General features: G+C 46.5%; 2 protein-coding genes and 1 long non-coding RNA gene across 4 annotated transcripts in view; 2 read left to right on the top strand and 1 right to left on the bottom strand.

The window, feature by feature from the left end:
- Positions 1–18,423, top strand: part of SAMD13 (sterile alpha motif domain containing 13) — a 40,556-nt gene extending 22,133 nt beyond the window's left edge. For both annotated transcript variants that reach the window (XM_010987152.3, XM_031465480.2), the window contains exons 3-4: positions 1,794–1,905; positions 17,267–18,423. In XM_010987152.3, the coding sequence (XP_010985454.1) occupies positions 1,794–1,905; positions 17,267–17,410 (256 nt within the window). In that variant the 3' untranslated portion in view covers positions 17,411–18,423. The remainder of the gene's footprint in view (positions 1–1,793; positions 1,906–17,266) is intronic.
- LOC116156937 (uncharacterized) lies at positions 11,369–14,009 on the bottom strand. The gene is made up of 3 exons (XR_010383722.1): positions 13,915–14,009; positions 13,510–13,645; positions 11,369–11,554 (listed from the first exon to the last, which is right to left on the bottom strand). It is a non-coding gene; the product is annotated as an uncharacterized LOC116156937 (long non-coding RNA).
- LOC116156936 (dnaJ homolog subfamily B member 6-like) lies at positions 12,406–13,526 on the top strand. Its single transcript, XM_064493331.1, has one exon. It carries the CDS (start codon positions 12,522–12,524, stop codon positions 13,149–13,151), a length of 630 nt encoding a protein of 209 aa, XP_064349401.1. The 5' UTR covers positions 12,406–12,521; the 3' UTR covers positions 13,152–13,526.
- Positions 18,424–19,413: the final 990 nt, after the last annotated feature.

Genomic DNA, 19,413 nt, shown 5'->3' with positions numbered 1-19,413 from the left:
AGCGTACTATAGGCTCTAAGTGCTCTCCGGTGTTAGTCCGTTAATGTAACGGATCTTGGCTGTGCACCAGCTGTACGCCAGTCAGCCCTGTGCTGGGTTCTGGAGAGATACAGAGATGGAGACAGACAGTTCCTCCTTCAGGGTGTGTGGTCCCACATTGTGATTTTAAGTTATTTTGTCTTTTGGGCTATCAGGCTGAAACTTAGGCGGATCAGGCACTACATGCGCTGATTGGTTCCTCACCCCTTGCTTCTTCCGCGTGGATCCCCTCACCCTCAGTATAAGAGAGCTCATTTCTCTTGTTCTCTGTAGTATGCTGCCAGTGGTTTTGCGAAGTCTTTTGTTCTCTACTGCCTCGCTAGTGCTCAGGAATATTTCAGAGCTGTGGAAGTGATGATGTCATATCCCAGCAGAATAAGAATCAGGAAAGCCTCCCATCCTAAAATTACTATGTAGCATACTTTGTTATCACAATTAGATAACTATTCTTTATGAAGATAGGCAGCTAATTGAAGTCAGCCACAGGGAGAGTGAATTCAGATGTTTTCTGGGGCACTTAAAAGTGTATCCGATGGGACTCTTGTGCTTACTGCTAGAAGCAAGCTGATTAGAAAACTTAAAAGATTTGTTAGAACAATGAACTGCTTTCCAAACATTTTTCGAGCGCAACTAAGCAAGAGGGGGAAAGAAAATGGTACCTTAAAGAGAGTCCCCAGGGCAGCGTATGATCACTTATGTTAGTGGAAAACCCTAGCATGTGGAATAATTTTTAAAAAACACATTTAGCTTTGATTTGAAAATATATGTTACAGTGCGACAGCGTTAGGGTGAAAAGCAGTTCTTCCCCGTGTATATTGCCTGTTCGATGGTAGGAAGGCGTGGGGGCGTGTGTGTGAGTGGGCGTGCGCACTAGTGCGTGTGCACAGGGGCACTGTTTATAGATTCACAGTCTAGGCCAGAAGGGAAAACATCTCTAACTAGTGAGCACTGGCTCTGAATGGTTTTAAATTAAGTGCTGTGTTGTAAGTAATTGATCACATGTGCCATTGATTAGTGAGACTCCCTTTTCTTGAACTAGGACAGATGTTTGTTTTTTTAGTCAAATATTTTAAGTTTCTACTATGAGCAAAACATTATCCTGGGGGTGAGGCACAGGCACAGCTCGACCCTTGACTTTTGGATGTTTGAAGACCTTCAGGAATCCCCAAAGTCCGGGCAGTTACATTCCCATTAAAAGTAGCATGGACCTTAGCAATTTCCATTACATGTTGAACCTTCACAAGCTTCGCGCTAGACCCGGTTCTCTTCTCGTCCCCTCCAGAGGTATCAAATGCCATCTAAACGCTTCTGGCTCCCGAATGTGTGCATCTAGCCCACTTGCCTGCTTTGAGCTCCAGACTCGTGTGCCACATTACATTTCAACTTGGAAATAGGTGGTACCCCAAATTCAGCGTGTCCAGCTAAACCTGGGGCACCATCTAACTTCAATTACTCCCATCCATCCAGTTCTGGGACACTTCCATCTCCTTTGTCCTCATGTCTAGTCCACCACTAAGTCATGCTGATTCTATTGGTTAGAGTCTTTTTAAATACACGCACTTCTCTCCTCTCCGTCATGGTCTCAGCCACCACGATCTCTCGCTTGGTCCCTTCTTTGCCTCTGGCTCCTCTCCAGTATTCTCTTTTTCAAAATGTGAGCTTGATCAGGTCACCCCCATTCCATCAGACCACATAGCAAGTCCCCATTGCTCAGAGACAAAAATGCAGACCGCTTCTTGGTTGGTGTTTTGCAGTTCCCTGGAGAATGGGAGACCACCCGATCCCGCAGACTGGGCCGTGATGGATGTCGTCAATTACTTCCGAACAGCAGGATTTGAGGAGCAAGCTAATGCTTTTCAGGAACAGGTAACTCGGTCTAGAGAAACACAGTGCACACAGTCACCTCGCTTCCCCCCAGTGGGCAGAGGCCTTGAGGGGGGAGGAGGGATCGGTGAGGCTGTCTGCGTGCCCTCCACGTCAAGCGCTGATCACACCAGCCCCGGGGAAACAGAGCGGGTGGGCACGCTAACGATTCCTTCCTGCAAGAGCAAACCCCAAGCCCCGGACAGACGGTCACAGCTGCAGAGAGGAGGGCCGAGGCTGTCTTCATCTGCGTCTTCTGAAAGACGGCACAGCCCTACCTTCAACACAGACACACTAGGAAGCAGAAAAAGGAAAGAAAGGAAAAGGGGGGACAGATCTGGCTGAGAGGCTCGCAGCACCGTCTGCCACTGGCCTCAGCACCGCCTGAGCTGTCAGTTAAGCCTCCTTCAGTTTTCTTGCTGGGTGCTGAGCAAAGTCGAGTGGGAGGAGCACAGGACTTAGGCTGTGTGACCCCAGGCAAAGGACCACGATTGTCTGAGTCTTGGTGTCACATGTGTCGCGTGAGGCTGTCAGTGCCTAGCTTGGTGGAGTGGTGCTGTGAGGATTAAAGGACCGTGCGTGCACGGTGCTCAGGGTGGGTGCTGGTCCAATGTTGATGCTCCCAAAATGTGAATCCCCTCCCTCTGGTCCAGGGTTGGTACTGGAGGGAAGGAAGGAAGGAAGGAGGGAGGAGCAGGGGGCCCCTCTCAGTTGTGCAGGTAGTTCCTGACTCCATTTTCTAGGCTGGGCCAGCTCTGCTGGGATTGTGTTCAAAGAGCTTTGACCACGAGGAACCAAACTGGGGTCCACGTGGTCCACGCCAGACCAGCTCTGTAGGGAAACACAGAGTTCCTCTCTCCTCTCCAAGGAAGTCTGCAGTTTTCTAAGCATTAACTTGACTTTCCTAATATTCCAGTATAATCGAGACAACGATAAACTGAACAACGTCTTTGGCTGCTTCTTCCACACCCCTTTAGTCATTTCTTATTCTCCCAAGCTGGGTTTGGATGAGTGAACTTTCCTAATATACATTCCAATCTCTAGATCTCCTTCAACCAGTATTTCCTTCAGTCTGTTCCCTCTGCATATGTATTTTTTGTTAATTTGGAAAATTTGCCAAAATAATAGCTTCAATCACTTCACACCCACCAGAACAGCTATAATTGGCAGGATTGATTCCAAATGTTCATGAGTCTGCAGAGCAACCAGACTGTCCTACGTCGCGGGTGGGAGTGTAAAATAAACACTCAGACATCTACCCCTGATCCGGCGGCTTCGTTCCTGAGTATTTACCCAGGGGAAATGGAAACATATGTCCACCAGAGATGTGTATGAAATTATTCTTGGTAGCTTTATGTGTGAGACTCCCAAACTGGAAGCCTAAGTGTCCATCAATAGGAGAATGAATATCCAAACTGTGGTCCAGTCACACAGCGGAGACCGCCCGGCAATACAGGAAAGTGCGCCCCTGACACGCACAGCAGTCAGGTGGCCCCAAGGCAGCTGCGTGAAACAGGACTTACACAAAGGAGTTCATTCTGAAGGTTGTCTTGGTCCACGCAGGCCGCTGTAACAAGGATACCATAAACTGGGTGGCTTGTCAACACTTACATCTCACGATTCTGCAGGCAGGGAGTCTACGATGACGGCACTAGCAGGCTGGGCACCTGGTGAGGGCCCACGTCCTACACAGCCATCGCTGCTCTGTGTCCTCACGTAGAGGAAGGGATGAGGGAGCTCTCTGGCTTCTCTTTTATAAAGGCACTGTTACCTCATTCATGAGGGTTCTGCCCTCCTGACCTTCTCGCCTCTCAAAGGCCCACCTCCTAAAACCATTACTAATACCTTAAAGACCCCCTGGGGGGTTAGATTTCAACTTACGAATTTTGAGGGGATACAAACATTCAGACCATAGCAGTTCCATTTAGAGCAAGGATGAGAACAGGAAAATGCACCAATGGTAGGAAAAAATCAGAGCAGTGCTTATCTCTGGATAGGTGGAAGTGGGGAAGACTGGGACGGGGCATGAGAGAACTTTGGGCGATGGTAGTATTTTGTATCTTGATGAGGGTTTGGGTTACAGGTATATGCATTGGTCACTGCATATGCACAGATACATGCAAACGATTCAGCTTTGAGCATTACATAACCAACTTTACCTCAAAGGGAAGGAACTATAAAAAATAGAAAACACTTAATGGCATGCAAACTGAAGTATTTATGGGAGAAATAAATGGATGTATGAAGCTTACTTTGAAATGCACCAAAATATGGATTGACAGTTGAGTAGATGGACAGACATACAATAAAGTATGGGAAACGGTAGTTGTAGAGTCTAGGTGGTGGGGATACGGGTGTTCACTATAACACTCTCACAACTTTTATGTTTGAAAATTTTTATAATACAGTTTGGTAGGGGGTGGGGGTCAGTATTGCCCAGGTTGGACAGTGGAAGACTGATGAGCTGGAATATATTTTATTTGGGTTTAATGGTATAGCATCCATTTGTGTCATTGCAGTTGAGTAACTCACTTCTAAAATTAAATTTAAATAATATTGTGAAAGGTTAACAACAACAACAAAAAAAAGACTTAGCTAAAAGGTCTCTTGGCCAGAATCCCAGCTGCCCAAAATCATTTTTCAGATTGAGCTTTTGCTCAGACTCCTCTGGGGCAGATGTCCCAGACTTGGGCCATCCAGATACTGCCATGGAACTGGCCAGCCCTGAGCTTGGCCCAGGAGCAAGCCCTTTTCCCCAGGGATGACATCACTCACGCACCAGTGACACTGAGAGGCAGAAGGGAACACAGTCCCCTCAAAGCATGTCACTCAGTAGTCCTTCAAGGGAGGAAAGGTGCACTGTCTTGCTTCTCCAGCTCTGAACCTGACACATGAATCCCCAGGGGACTGGAGTTTTGTAGGCATGGTCTAGCGTTTCTCCATTCTCATAGAAAAGTAATTGAGTCAGGGAAAGAGTCTGCCTTGAATTATTCTCTGAACGTGATCCAGATCTTCCTCCTGCTTTGAAATTCTTGTGGTCTATCCTCTTCGCATTGAAGGAGGTCGAGGGCAAGGAGGGAACCACTGACCAGGCTCAGGCTGATAGGACAAGGAGCTGCCGTGGTTTTCATGAGGACCAAGGGGCAGGATCCTCTACTGTGTTAACCTACCTCTTCCATCATGCTTGAGAGGCCTTCAGTGTTTCACCTCCATGGGTCTTCCTGGCAGTGAACCTGAAGCAGTCAGCAGTCACTCACCAGGTTCATCAGACGGGAAGACTACGGGCCATCCCCACACCTTTCAGGCACATCTTCAAGGGACAAAGACTGAGAATAAGGACCACCACATCCTTTAATGTCCTCAGGAGAGGCTTTGCTCTGCCATTTGATGGGAGCCAGGCAGGGATGTGAGCATCCCCTAAATCACCGTAGAAAAGGCCAGGTTCAGAAAGGGTAGCATAGTTGCCAATGACGTGGGAGCTTAGTCTCATGGCTGCTGTGGGTGGAATGTTTGTGTCCCCCACTCCCAAATTCACATGTACAAGCCCTCACTCCCAGTGTGACGGGATTTGGAGGTGGGGCCTTGGGGAGATAGATAATTAGGTTTAGATGAGTCCGGAGCCCTCATGATGGGATTAGTGCCCTGGAAAGAAGGGGCCAGAGAGCTGGCTCTTTCTCTCTGAGGATACAGCGAGAGGGCAGCCATCTGCAAGCCGGGAAGAGGGCCCTTGCCGAGAGCCTGACCGTGTTGGTGCTGCCATTTTGGACTCCAGACTGTGAGAAATAAATTTCTGTTGATTAAGCCATCTAACCCATGGTGTCTCGTTACAGCAGCCTAAGCTGACTAAGACACTGACACTGCTGCCTGATATGTCCACCGTCAGAGGGGCTGACCTGCAGGAGAGTGTCTGCCTTCATGGTCTGGTCTCCCAGTGCCTTACTGGATATTCCGTTGTTGTAGCAGCCGGACTCAGAGGTGGCTTTCCAGTGGCACGTTCCCTTGGAAGATGGCAGGCCACTGAGCGAGATTTGTCCAAAGTGCAGGGGTGGTGTCCCATGTCCCTGTCGTACGAGGGGCAGCTGGATTAAGCTGGTGATCTTTGGAGAACCTCCTTTTCTCTGTGTGGGCACACTGACACATGACCGTTGTCTCCATCAAGTTTTCTTCTGACAAATCTCTTTTGAGCCTCTGAGTGAACCACAATGACAAACTGAAAGAACTGTCAAGAGGGGAGGCCCAGGCTCCGTCCCCACTCCTGCGCCAGTGATCCAGTGCCCACAGCACGTGTCTGGGGCTCTGCTGCTGTTCTGCTGACACTCCGTTCATGGCCAGTGACAGTGTTCGCTCCCTGCCTCATTAACTGAGTGCTTCAGAGGGCTGACTGGCCCGCGGGAGCAGTGGGGTCCCTTCTGGAGGAGGCAGTGATTGCAGCGCTGTCCGTACTCTCTCTCTTCCCCGCAGACACCATGCTGTGGTAGCTATTTTCCCACTGTCTTCCAGCAGCCAGATGTCTTAGGCTGTGGTGAAGGGCCGGAGTGAGAGCCATGACTCCCAGTTTCTTTTCTGCTGATTAACTCATGCTCAGTGTATAGTCCTGCAGTTCGCCTTTCTAGGATTTCTATGAAGTGAACGTTGAGTTATACCAGCAGGATATTCCTCAGGCTCCTGCTTTAAGAATCAAGGGTTACCTTGAACTGACCCCTCATGAAGTAAGCTTTTGATGCACAACACGCTCCTTGAGATGTTGTACGTACACTGTTGAATTTCCACAACTAGGTGATAAGAAGTTGGCACTTTGCCGGAGAAGTAGGTTGCCTGGTTTTCAAGAGTCAAAGGGACTTTAGGAATTTTACTGTCCTAAGAGCTTGAGTTTTTAAGACCCTTTTGACTAACCTCATTCAGAAGCATCTCCACTTTCCTCACACAGAACGTTTAGGATACGGTTTATTCTGTTAAACTCTGAAGGCTGACTGTAAAGCCGTCTCTACTGACAGGGCTGTATTTGAGAGTTAAGTCCATCGGAGCAGCTTTGCCACTCAGACTGGACCCTAACGCAGATCACAGAGACAGTGTGCCCGTGGCTCCACTGTCACTTCATTTCTGTCTTTACCTTCGCACACACACTCAGAATGTGTACGAAGAAGATGGACATGGAGAGCTACCGTTCAATCAGCGTCACATAATTCATGCTGCTCAGACTCCTCCAACTTACAAGTGAGCGACAGCAGGGATTCTCTTTCTAGAACAATATGCATCACTGAGATGATTTGTTTCTTAGAGTATCATGACAAAATAATCTGCAACTCACGGTGACAAATTAATTTTGCTCCATTATCTCCTCATTTTCCCCAAACCACGTGAATAAGGATAGCATTTTACTCTGAAATGTACAACTGGTTGTTTAAGCTGTTCACTTGAAATGCCAAGACTGCATTTCCGTTCAAACGGCTTATTGCTAACTTTTCTGAGGCCACTGACATAGTAAATATAATAAAATGTTTTACTGCTATAGATTGCCAAGTAACACCTCCTCAGATGGAGTAGGAAAGTGGGGAGGCCAGTCCGAGCAGCCCCGAGCCTGTGTCCTAAGTCATGGCTGGATGGACTTCAACCGTAGTGATTCCAGATGGATACTTCTAATTAGACCCGGGACAAATCCAGGTTTGTGGGCGGTGGAGCTAAAGATTCTGCAATCCTAAGAGCCCTCCTTGGGAACAAAAATACAAAACTATGAATCTAAAATTGCTAAGGCAAAATTTCAGTTTCATTAGCTTCACGGTAAAGCCAGCTCTGAATTAGACCAGTTAAAAAATCCCACAAATTAGAAGTAACTTTTATTACTTTATCAGTGTATTATAATTATAATACCAAGTACTGAAGATATTCAAGGTGCTTTGACACCTGATATTTCTTAATAATTGAAGGCTTCTGAAATGCTTAAAATGTTTTGTAGCAAAATGAGCAGGGGACGTGGCAACTCATACTCGGCTGTGTCCTTCCTTTTGTCAACTGAAAACAAGTTGTACAACCTAAAACTTGAGAGTTCTGTTTTATTCAGAGGACTTCAAGGCCAGGAGGTGGCCTCTCAGATCACTTTAAGAGATTGCTCCAAAGAGGTAGAGGAGGAAGCAGGTTATATAGGAGTTTTTGCAACAAAGACCCGGGTAGTGGGAACATCAAAAGATTACTATTAATTAAAGAAAACCAGACATCTCAAATTGAGGAATTTAGCACTTTTCTATGTGTGGGAAGATGCAAGAGTCTGGGGTCACTGAAATCATTCTCTGGACATGACCTTAGCTGTCTAGGACCAGTGTCCTCTTCTTTTCCATCCTGAGTCTCCTCAGGGCTCACCGTGGGGGGTGGCTGCAGCATCCTTTGTGTACTGATATGGCAGGCAATATTTTTCATTCACACGTTCAGCCCACAAAAATTTATCAAAGAGTGAAAAAGCAAATGAGTAATGCTAACAATAAGAAAATAGTCCAAAGAACTGAAAGCAAAACTTATCAGGAAAGAACCTTTTGGATTTTTTGATTGAGATAGATTCCTATAAACCAAAAATCTCAAATGGTTGTTTAAAATCATTCATTTGAAATGAGAGGTTATAAGCCATTATAAGATAGCCAGGTCCTTGGTGCTGCTTTGGCTAATTCACTTGTTTCCTTCATTGTCACAGCTTTTTCTAACACTTACTAAAATAAATAACAGACTATTAAAGTAAAATAATGCTCATTATTACAAGCATTATTTTACTTTAATGAAGCCACCGGAAGCCATTGTAGGTGTGAGAACCATTTGAAGGAAGCACAGAAGATTCTGGGCAGAAGGGAGATCAGATACAAAGGCATGGGAACATGAGAAAGCATGATTTATCTTGAGAACTCCGAGCACCGTGGCGTAACAGTCTGTGTGCCTGAGAGGCACTAGGAAAGCACTGAAGGATACTGAGTGGGGAGCACCATGATGAGATTTGTGTTTTTGAGAGATCCGTCTGGTGGCATTGTAGAGTGTGGCTTGGAAGACAAGGAGACGGGAGGCAGGAAAGCTGATGTAACCGTTCCACTGGGGATGGAGAGCAAGAGATAGAAAGTCTGGGGATGCTGGTCAAAAGAATGTAGTGGATCGTTGGCCATTGGAGGGTGAAGACATGTCCTGTCTCAGTTCCCTGCCTGAGCCCCAGGACGGAGCTCAAGGCTCAGGGTGGGAGAGGGAGGAGGCAGAGGTGACGACTGCCAGGTTTTCTGACGGGTTAGTTGCAAAGTGGTGCCATTAACCAGGATGTTTGTGAGCAGTGAGTTTTAAAAGAAACATAATGAGCACAGTTTGGGGCACGTTAAACTTGGGGGCATGTAGGACATCTAAGTGGATATCTCTAGCTCCGGGGAGGAGTGAGGCCCAGAGACAGAGACAGGAGAGTGATGAGCAGTCATAGGGAGGGGTGAGAATGAGAGAGGCATTTAAAAAGGGAAAAGAAGGCGGCCAAGGACGGCACCCCAGGGAACACCAAGGTTTCAGTTGTTTGGAGAAGGCAGGCAGGCACCTGGCAATAGCAGCTGAGAAGAACACTCGGGGAGCTGGGGGGAGAACCGGCATGAGAAGCTGTCTAGAAACCAATGAGGGGGAAAGTGTCAAGAGAAGTGAAACAGTCCACAAGGTCAAACACCCCAGCAGGGCCTGCAGGTGACAGTGGAGCTTCACTGGGGCTGGCGGGGAAGAGAGTGGGTGACTGTTCGGGAGGTGGGGGACCCTTTCCTCCAAGCTGAGGAGTGACTGGGAGGCAGACAAGTGGAGGGAGGGTCACGGAGGCACGAGGGCTCCTTTCTAAGAGAGGAGGCACTCTACCTTATTTACATGCAGGAAAGTAGCCAAAAGAATTGGACAGTTTAAAACTGAATGAAATTGAAGATAGTTCAGTGAAGTAAACTCCCTGAGGATAAGGAAAGGGACAAGATCAAAAGAGCGTGGAGGCCAAGGATATGGAGAAATTTGAACCCTCATGCATTGCTGGTGGGACTATGAAATGGTGCAGCCTTTGTAGAGAACAGTTTGGCAGTTCTTCAAAAAATAAAGCATAAAATTACCGTATGACCCAGCAATTCCACGTGAAAGAGTTGAAAAGAGGGACTCAAACAGATACTTGTACACAAATGGTCATTGCAGCATAATTTATAATAACCAAAAGCTGGAGACAACCCAAGTGTCCATGAACAGATGAATGGATAAACAAAATGTGGTTTAGAACGTACAATGGAATGTTATTCAGCCGTAAGAAGGAATGAGGTTCTGATACAAGCTACATGATGGATGAACCTTGAAAAACATCATGCTCAATGAAATAAGCCAAGTATTGTATGATTCCATTTGTATGAGTTATCTAGAACAGGCAAATTCATAGAGACACAAAGCAGGTTAGAGGTTATCCAGGGCTAGCGAGGAGGGGCGAGTTATTGCTTAATGGGGTTTCTGTTTGGTGATGGAAGAGTTTAAAAAATAGTGGCAGTAATTGCACAACACTGTGAGTATAATTAATGCCACTGAATTGTACACTTAAATAGTTAAAATGGCCTATTTCATGTATATATATATATATATTTCTGCAGTAAAACATAATGCTAGGTAATATACATGAAGATTCAACTTTTTAATTTTTTTTTTAAAAAAGAATATGAAAGGATGAATTCTGAGCAAGGAAGGGGTATCTTCCTCTGTCCTTCCTGTGCTCTGTGCGCTGAGAGCAGAGGTGAGGATGTGCACAGATACGGCTGGGATCACCCCTGTCCTGGGGGATGTTAAGGGAGTTCCTGACGGTATCTGTGTCCTTTGCTAAATGAGAGGCAAGCTCTCTGCTTGGACTAGAAAGGATGGGCAGAGGTTTAATAAGGAACCATAGGAGACCAGTGAAGGGTAAAAATGGCCACCAAGGGGAACGGGAGAGGGAGCTGACCAAGGGCAAGTAAAAGGACTGTTGAGGTGTTCTACTGGCCCAGAACACAGGTGCAGTGTTCTTCTCCAGGGTTCCTTGATCGCTATTCCCCACTGCACCAGATACAGGAGTCAGAAGCTGGATTGCTAGGTGGCTCCTGGGTGGCGTGTTTGTGGCGCAGGCACAGTGGAGGGCTAATAGCCTAAGAGGGTGATTCCAGAGGGTATATGAAAGGATGGTTCCCAGGGCCAACGGGGGTGCAGACTTGGTACAAAAGAGGAGTCTGCCGGGGACTCATTACCCTGGGGAAAGAGGACTTGAGGTGAAAAAGTGGGTATAGTGGGAGGGAGGAATGAGAGGCAGACTAGGATGTCGGCCTTCAGGCGCTGCAGAGGTGGGCCCTTCTGGACCTGCTGATGGCGTTACAGGAGTAGGTTCTAAATGTGACGCTGAAGTCACAGAAGTGGTTGATGGATTAGAATAAACCACCTACTTTCTGTTACAAGTAGATGAAGACATATATAATAAGCTACAGTGGAAGTTTATTTCTTATGCGTAGGAATAGCCCTGGGTGGCTGGCAGGGGTGTTCTGCTTCCAGGACCCAAGCTGGTGGAGGCTCTGTCATCTTCAACCAGAAGCTTTCAAGATACCCGGGCACTGACATCCGGTTGGTGTGCGGATGAAGATCACGGAGGAACACACGTGGATGGTGTTAGGGGCCAGGCCTGAAAGAGAGGCATGTCATCCCTTCACAGGTCATTGGCCGGAATGTGGTCACGCGGCCCCAGCAAACTGCAAGGCAGTCTGGGAAATGCGTCGTTTTGCGCCCTGGAAAAAGAGCAACCTGCAGCCCCTTGAGCTTTGAAGCCATTCTTTAAAGCTTTGGCTAGAGTCACGCTGCTACTTAGTTCTGTCCTTAAGTCCAGAGATAAATTTCAAAAAGGCCAACTTTAAAAGATCAGCTGAAGTGAAGAGGGCTCGTCTGACCACACATGAGAAGCCTCACTTCTAACTCTGTTCCTTAAACCTGTTTTCTTATCGAGGCAGAAATCTCTGCAACCTAGTTTCCTCATTTGATGACGTGAGCTTCATTTTGTCCTTCATCAGAAATGTGCACAAGAGTTTTTGGGTAATAGAGCCCCTTTATCACCCACTTTGCGCCAGCAGCAGTTAACTAACCCGGGGAGGCACCCATTAAGTCGCCGAAGGCACTAGCCCTCATAATGAGCCCGCGTTGATTTTGTGTCTGATTTAAAATGCAAGACCCATGTTCAACAAATGAGGTAAAGACTTCTTTTTGAGCCACACAAATAGATTCTGTTAATAAGCTGCTCAGTGTTGGTTTTTTAAATTATGTGAAGTCCCCCAACATGTATATTATCCACCCCGAACTTCCTGCCAATAGGAGTGCAAGACACACACAGTGTCAGCTGATGGTCACTGGCTGACAAGGCTGAGCTCACAGTCCCTGCACTGTGCAGAGGGCAGGGAGGGGCCGGGGCACCGTAGGCGGCGCAGAGGATGCCATCCCCACAGAGGAATTCCTCCCCCCAAGGAAGGACCATGTGATGAAAGATTCAAAAGATCTTGGTGGAGACTTGGGTAGTTCACCATCTTCCTTTCCGAAGTTACATGGAAGTTCTTCAGAAAATAAACTCTGTGCCTTGGTGAGGAGGGGCCCTTTAACGAAACATGGTGAATTACTACGAAGTACTGGGGGTGCCTCAGAACACTTCTTCCTCTGACATTAAGAAGGCCTACTACCAGTTAGCTCTGCAAGTGCACCCAGACAAGAACCCAGAGAACCAGGAGGCAGCTGAGGAGAAGTTCAGACAGGTAGCCGAGGCCTACGCGGTCCTGTCTGATGCCGAGAAACGCAACAACTACGACAAGTCCAGACGGGGAAACGGAGGAGACGGCAGGGACAAGGACGGCTGGACGGAGGCACTGCGGTTTGAGAGGCCACATTGCGGCTTCCAAAACGTCTCTGAAGATGCGGACCCCTTCTCTGGAGACTGGCTCTCCCCTGGCCGTGCGGGCAGGGCCAGGAGATCCCGCTCCTCCTTCTTTGATGTGACCCCCATTCTGGACACAGGATTTTCCACTTTTGTGTCCCTGGGCTCCGGGCCTAATTCCCCTTCCTCTGGGACATTTGTACCCTTCGTAAGCAGTGGAATGGGAAACTTCAGACTGGTCACCACTTGTAGCCAGATAGTGAATGGCAAGCGAGTTGTTATAAAGAAAGTTCTAGAAAATGTGAGTGGGGAGACTAATGTGGAAAAAGCACGCCTATTTCATCAGTTTCCCCCACGCCACTGGTAAGGAGCTGCTGCCATGTTCTTTCACGGGGAGACTCTGACGCGAGGCTGGTGAGACTGGTGCTTATCAAAGACAGAACTGGAATCTGAGAGTGTGCTGGACCCGAATGGACCGGGGTCAGCTCAGTCCCACCTCTCACTGCACAGAGGGAGAGGACCCTGGGCCACGTGCTACACAAGGAACTCAGAAGCAGTAGAGTTTGGCTTCCAGCCTAAGTCTTCTGATTCTAATGTGAGCCCTTTTTCCCCCTGCACCTTATTTGGGAGAGTGGAGACTACCGCCACAAACAGGGCCTTCTGAGATGTGCGGGCCCTGCCCGCCTACCTCCCACTGATGCCTCTCTGACTTGTTCCCCGCCCACCTTGCTATCATCATCCATCGCCTCCTTCTTGCCGGCACGCGCCTTCCTCTTTGCTGCTTCTCTTCCCACCTCCTCTTCCTCCTCCCCATACATTTCCAACGGACCAGATCACAACGAGGCGTAACTGAAGAGCCACCTGCGTGTATGTTGTCAGAGAAAAAGAGGGAAAAGTAAATGGGTTAAGATTTTTTTAATATACTTTAAAAAATAGCATTTATTGAGTGCTCCGTAGAAGTCAGGAATTCTACTTCACGTGTGTTATCTCAATAATCTTTTCAGTGGCGAAATACAGTAGCTCCCCTTCCCCCATCACACAGATAAGGCAGTGGGGCAGAGAGGTTAACTTGCCCCGTGCCCCACCTGGTAACCAATGAAATGGTGTCTTACTCTAAAACACACGCTTACCTACTGAGCTATCACACCTGTGGATCCTGCTCCTTTATTTTTACATCTAGTGTCTTGCCCTCATTGGAAATTTACACCTGTCATCTCTAAACCTTACTTCCACGCCTGAGTAGTTGCTGGAACTTAAGTAAGCACGCATTCTGAGCATTATTGCTTAGCTGGCACTTGGGTATTCTCACATGAAGACAGAAGACAGAAGCAATGTAAAAAGTTGCACTGAAACTAACAATTAGCAGAGAAATGTAAACAGAATGTCAAGATGTGAATTTTATTTTTGTTTCAGACTTTGGATTGTTAATGCAAAATCATGGAATTTTTGTTTAACTGGATCTGGTCACACTCCAACTATAAACAGACTAGGGTCAGAGGAGTGTGGTTCCTTGTGGAAAGTTACTGATGGAGTCTGCACCAGGACCTCTGCCTTGCAATTTCCAGTCTCAGGCTCATTCTAGTGTACCATGCTGACTGGCAAAATGTGGATTTCATCTGCATTGCAATCTTTTATAGAAGTTATGTAACAAATGATTCGCTTTCTTAATCAAGGAGCTTTTCTGTGTTTGCGATTTTTATGAGACACATTTTTATGTCATCTTTGACCTTTTTAAAATCTCAGTAAAGTTTTTGAACTTGAACAGGAGTATGCCTGCCTCCCCCCTGGCAGAAGGTAGCATTCAGGCAGGGAGCACCCTTCCAGAAATGAAGCAGGAGATAGATTTGAAATTGGAACACATCTCATTTCTCTCAAAGCCTATACGTTTCCATTCAGTGGTCACTGAGAACCACTTAGATGTCAGGTACTTCTAACCTCCAAAATCCTTCAGGGCTTTATTTCCATTTTACAGGCGTGGAAACTGAGGCTCAGGGAAGTCAAGCCCCTCACCCAGGGCCAGACAGTAAGTCGTGGAGGCAGGGTTCGGACTGCAGGTGTCCTGACCCGGAAGCTCCCGTTTCCATCAGGCCGTATTCCACTCCCCTTCATCTGAGCTGCTGTCGTCCTGGCTTAAGAGGAAAGCTTTGTTGTCCATCTGAATTATATTCATTTCACATTTTTTTCAGTGCGGATTTCCAGCTGGAGCTTGCTTTCACCAGCTCTAGTCTGAGGTGAACTGCTGTGTGGCTACCAAACAAAGGAAAATCAAATCGGAGCACGAAACATGAGTTTCCATTTAGTCTTCAATAAAATCCAAATTTCAGCATTTTTCACAGACGCACTTGGCTTTTGACAGAAATGCTGAGTTGTAAAAGGACTTTACCAGCAAAGATTAAAAATTCACTTTCAGTCAGCCAAGGAAGTGTTCTTGTATAGAAACCAAGCAGTGTCATCTCTTCCTTGTGCCTGTTTCAAATCTGTACTGAGTTAAGTGTGAGCCACAGGAGCAGAGGAGAGATGGAGGGCAGGAGGGGCGGCGCTGGTGTGGGAAGCATCCCGCGTGAGTTACTACTGCTCGTCTCAGTGCGTGAGAGAGAGCGTGAGGTCCCAGGGCACCTGTGACTCAGACTCCTGTGACCTCACAGTGCCTTCGGAACGGTGCTCTGGTTCCCAGGGGTCAGAGCTCCTCGGCCAACTCCCACACTTGCAGGTTTTACTGATGGGCAATCTTTGGGCTCACTAGCTGCCTGAATGGAAAAAAAAATACTTTAGGACTAGACGGTCAATGCTTATGTCCTTAAGTAATGACCTGCTCTTGTCTAGTCAACCAACTGCTCTCTTATGCGCCGTGGTTTTGAATAGTTGTCTTTCACAAGTTAACATGAGATGTTTTGTTTTCTAGTAGTCGACAAAGTAAAGGTTTCCAACACTTAAAAACACTGTAGACCAGTTAGAAGTAATTCCTTGTCTGTCTACCTTTGTTCGTGGTAGGTGGTTGACAAGTAAAAAGGGCCGTGGTCTGTCGACCACCTGCCATGACAGGTGACGTGTAAGTCACAGCTCAGGGAGCACCTGCCAGAGGGGTGGCTCATGAAATCCTGGCAGAACCCAGTATCCCTTGTTGTCCACCCAGGAGAAGGAGGAAGGGACTTGCCTAAGGTCACAAACTGGGTATTTCCTCAGCCCCTCGCCCAGTGCTGCTTCCCCCACACACTCAGACCTTCAGAGCACCTTTTCCTCCCAACCTGGCAGAATGTATGAGCGGGTCTCGGGGGTGGTGGAGGAGGGGGTCAGAGCTTTTTGTAGCTGGACTTGCACACAGTGTCTCCCCGTCTGTCCATCAGTGGGGGAGGCGGGTACCGACATATTTGGGGGAAATCGTGAACGGGATGGCGAGGCCTCCTGAGCACGGTCCATCTCCTGAACCCAGCTCTCCTAAGAACCAGCTCAGCTTCTCCCCATAATAAGCTAACAAAAATAAGGAGGCATTCGGCATTCTTCTCTGCGCTCCTTTCCAAGGTTTCAAACTACTTTCTACATTCAGAGTGCTCATCTCTTTCAGGAGAAGCCCATTTTTCTCTCACCCAAAGCTTTGTCGTCTCCAGGTTACCTGGAGTGACAGGTAGCTGGCTGGGTACTTGAAAGGAGTGGGGAGGGGACTCTGAGGAGAATAGGGGAGGGAATCTGCGGTGGGTGAAGCCCCGCCCCTGTTCCCTTATTTGGAGTCTTGAGGAGCCATTGAGAGGAAGTGGTAACACGAGAGGGTGATTTTCATGTTGAGGCGGGATGGGTCTCCTTTCAAAGGGCAGGAAAGACATTCGCAGAGAGTGAGTCATTTTTCCAATGCCCATCACTGATTGAAAAGGTTCCAGAAAACCCAAGACTCGGTCCCCACTGGACCATCTAGACAACACATATTTACTTACAAGTGTCAAGAGAAACAGAAGGGAGTTATGGAAAGAACATCAGCTTTGGCTGCAGGCAGATGGGAGCTCAAATTCTGGGTGCCCCCTCTCTGAACTCCTTGGGCCGGCTAACTTCTTGCCTTGATCCTCGGTTTGCCTGTAAAATTAAGATGATAAGCTCCACCTGTCTTTATGTATAGACTTATTTTGGGGATTAAATAGACAAAAGTTCTACATAAACTGTATTTTATAAATGTCATTATTCGTTTAAGAAGCAACATCTTAATGGTACGTAAGCTTGCGGTCAGTTTTTAGGATGTGACATTTCTGATGTGATCTTGAAAGCAAGATCAGCAATGGATTGTATTTAACCCAAAAATAAAAGTAGAAGACGGAAAATAAAAATGGAAGATTCCATTTTTTTCCATTTTGGCACTAGTAGAAAAAAAAAAGTAATGTTTTTAGTGTGGGGACAATCAATGTGACTTTTTCCTTTGATCTTCCCTTTTTTTTTTTTTTTTCCATTACCCTTGAGCTCTTGGACTTTGTTGGCTTTATTCTCTGCTTCCTTTTATAGGAAATTGATGGAAAATCCCTGCTATTGATGACGAGAAACGATGTGTTGACAGGACTTCAGTTAAAATTGGGGCCTGCTCTGAAAATCTACGAGTATCATGTGAAGCCTCTGCAGACAAAGCATTTAAAGAACAGCTCTTCATAGTATCGTCAGCTTGGGGTCTTGGACCTCAAAAAATACATAATGACGTAATTTAGTTTCATGTGATGAAACTTTGTTAACAGAATACATACACGTGTATATGTAAAGAATTTCAATCAAATGAAACGTTATCCTATTGGATAGACCAGGCAATCCATCGGCTGACCCGAACTCAGCCAGGAGAGCAAGAACCTGTGGACGGGATGGTCTACCTTGTGGCATTTGTCAAACAAAACGATCTTCGACAAGATCAGACACCCCTCCCCACAAAGGGAATTTTCTTCATAGGTTACTTTCCCAAATTCCTGAAAAAAAAAAAAAAAAAGAATGAATAGAATGAGCATCTTTCGGTTACAGATTGGGGGAAAATAAAAAACCAGAAAATGTGGGGAGGGGGAGAAAAGAGAAAGGGACCGTGCCTCCCTTGAATTTCTCTGCTGCTTAGAGCTTGTGTTACTTGGATGGAATTGCCGACACCCTTTTTTACAGAGGGTCCTCCACTTGACCTTATTAAGGTTTCACTGGGATATGCTGCGATGTTTGAAATGGGCGTGCGTCCTGGCCCCCTCAGGAGCAGAACTGGAGCTCTGGAAGGAGAAACTGCTGTGTGCTGGGGCTGTCCATCCGTGTTCAGCTGGCTTTCACGGGGGCGGGTGGTATTTTCTGCATAGATCTGCTTTTAAATTGGTTCTTTGTTTCTGAAGAAAGCATTTGTTTTCCCACATTATGGTTTATATTTATAATCGTTTGTTTCTGAAGAAATTTGCCAAGAGTTAAGATCGGAGAGCCTTGTTACAAGTACAGAATATTTTTATATATATTCCTTCCTGATGGTGTAATATTTTTTTAATTGCTCCGATGCTTTGTTTGATTTCTGATTTGAGGACTTGTTTTTAAGAACTTGAAAAAGTGGGCTTGCTACATCTCTGTTCAAAGAGACATGTGTTCAATCTCTGTGTGTTGACGCCTTGTTGAATTGGTGCTTTGTGGTCACAATAAAGCATTGCTTCAGTTTATTCGCAGTGTAGTTTTGATCTTTTCAGTTTGGTTGCCTCTTCAGTTGGGATTAAGGATTAAGGTCACTCCTTGAAACCATGGAGAGAAAGTTAAGTCTTTAAAAAAAAAACTTTAGATATAGAAAACATATAGATCTCTATGTAGATTTACCTTCTTTATAAACTGAATCATCCAAGTAGGCCTTATGCCTTACTCCCATCCAACAACCAGTTTTCGGTGTCATTTTAGCCAAAGATTCTTTTTGCTGTAGGCCAGTGGGGGAAGGAATATCGTATTATTTTTCTTTGAAATTCTGATGGAATCTTTGGACCTCTCCTCCAGGCAAAAGCTCATCTTTCCACATAAAACTTTGCAGAATTGATGGACTCCCCAAAGTTCCCTCTTGCCCCTTTTCAAGTTAAGAGTCCTTATTTTAGAGAGTGTTATGATTCAGTCCCCTGTGGAGATATTTAAAGTCTAAAGTCTAAAGAACAGAAAGTCTAAAGATGAGTGAAAAAAACATAGGAAATGGTATAGTGAGTGGGGTTCAAAAATACATTCCAAATTAATTCAATGATGGAGTTCATGGTGTGTCGGAAACTTAAGTAGTGCTTTGTTTTGCACAACACGTGGGAGGAGCGTTTACAAAAGAGACACTTTGCATCCCCAGGTTCTCACAGTCTACAAACATTTCTCACGGTCTACAATTAAAAGGCAGATACAGGTGAGTACCCTGAGGTGTGATAGCGGTAAAAGGAGAGGACTGCACCTGCTGGAGGCCTGCAAGGGAAGGAAGGGGCCAGAGAGCCACTAGAAGGAGGAAGGAAGAAGAACTTAATTCCTAGAGGGAGTTGCCCGCACGTGAAATAGTGATGATGTTTGAACCATGTCTACTTCCAAAGGACAGCACGAGGAACACCTGAGTCCTGCTTCTGCACATCTACCCGACACCTTCGGTGTTAGTTTGGAAAAGACTTGGCTGAGAACGATAAAAAAATTGCCTCCCTCAC

The sequence above is a fragment of the Camelus dromedarius genome, chromosome 14 (genome assembly GCF_036321535.1).
Source record: "Camelus dromedarius isolate mCamDro1 chromosome 14, mCamDro1.pat, whole genome shotgun sequence".
Lineage (NCBI taxonomy): Eukaryota > Metazoa > Chordata > Mammalia > Artiodactyla > Camelidae > Camelus > Camelus dromedarius.
The sequence above is the reverse complement of the archived record's forward strand: the minus strand, read 5'-3'. Positions and strand labels throughout refer to the sequence as shown.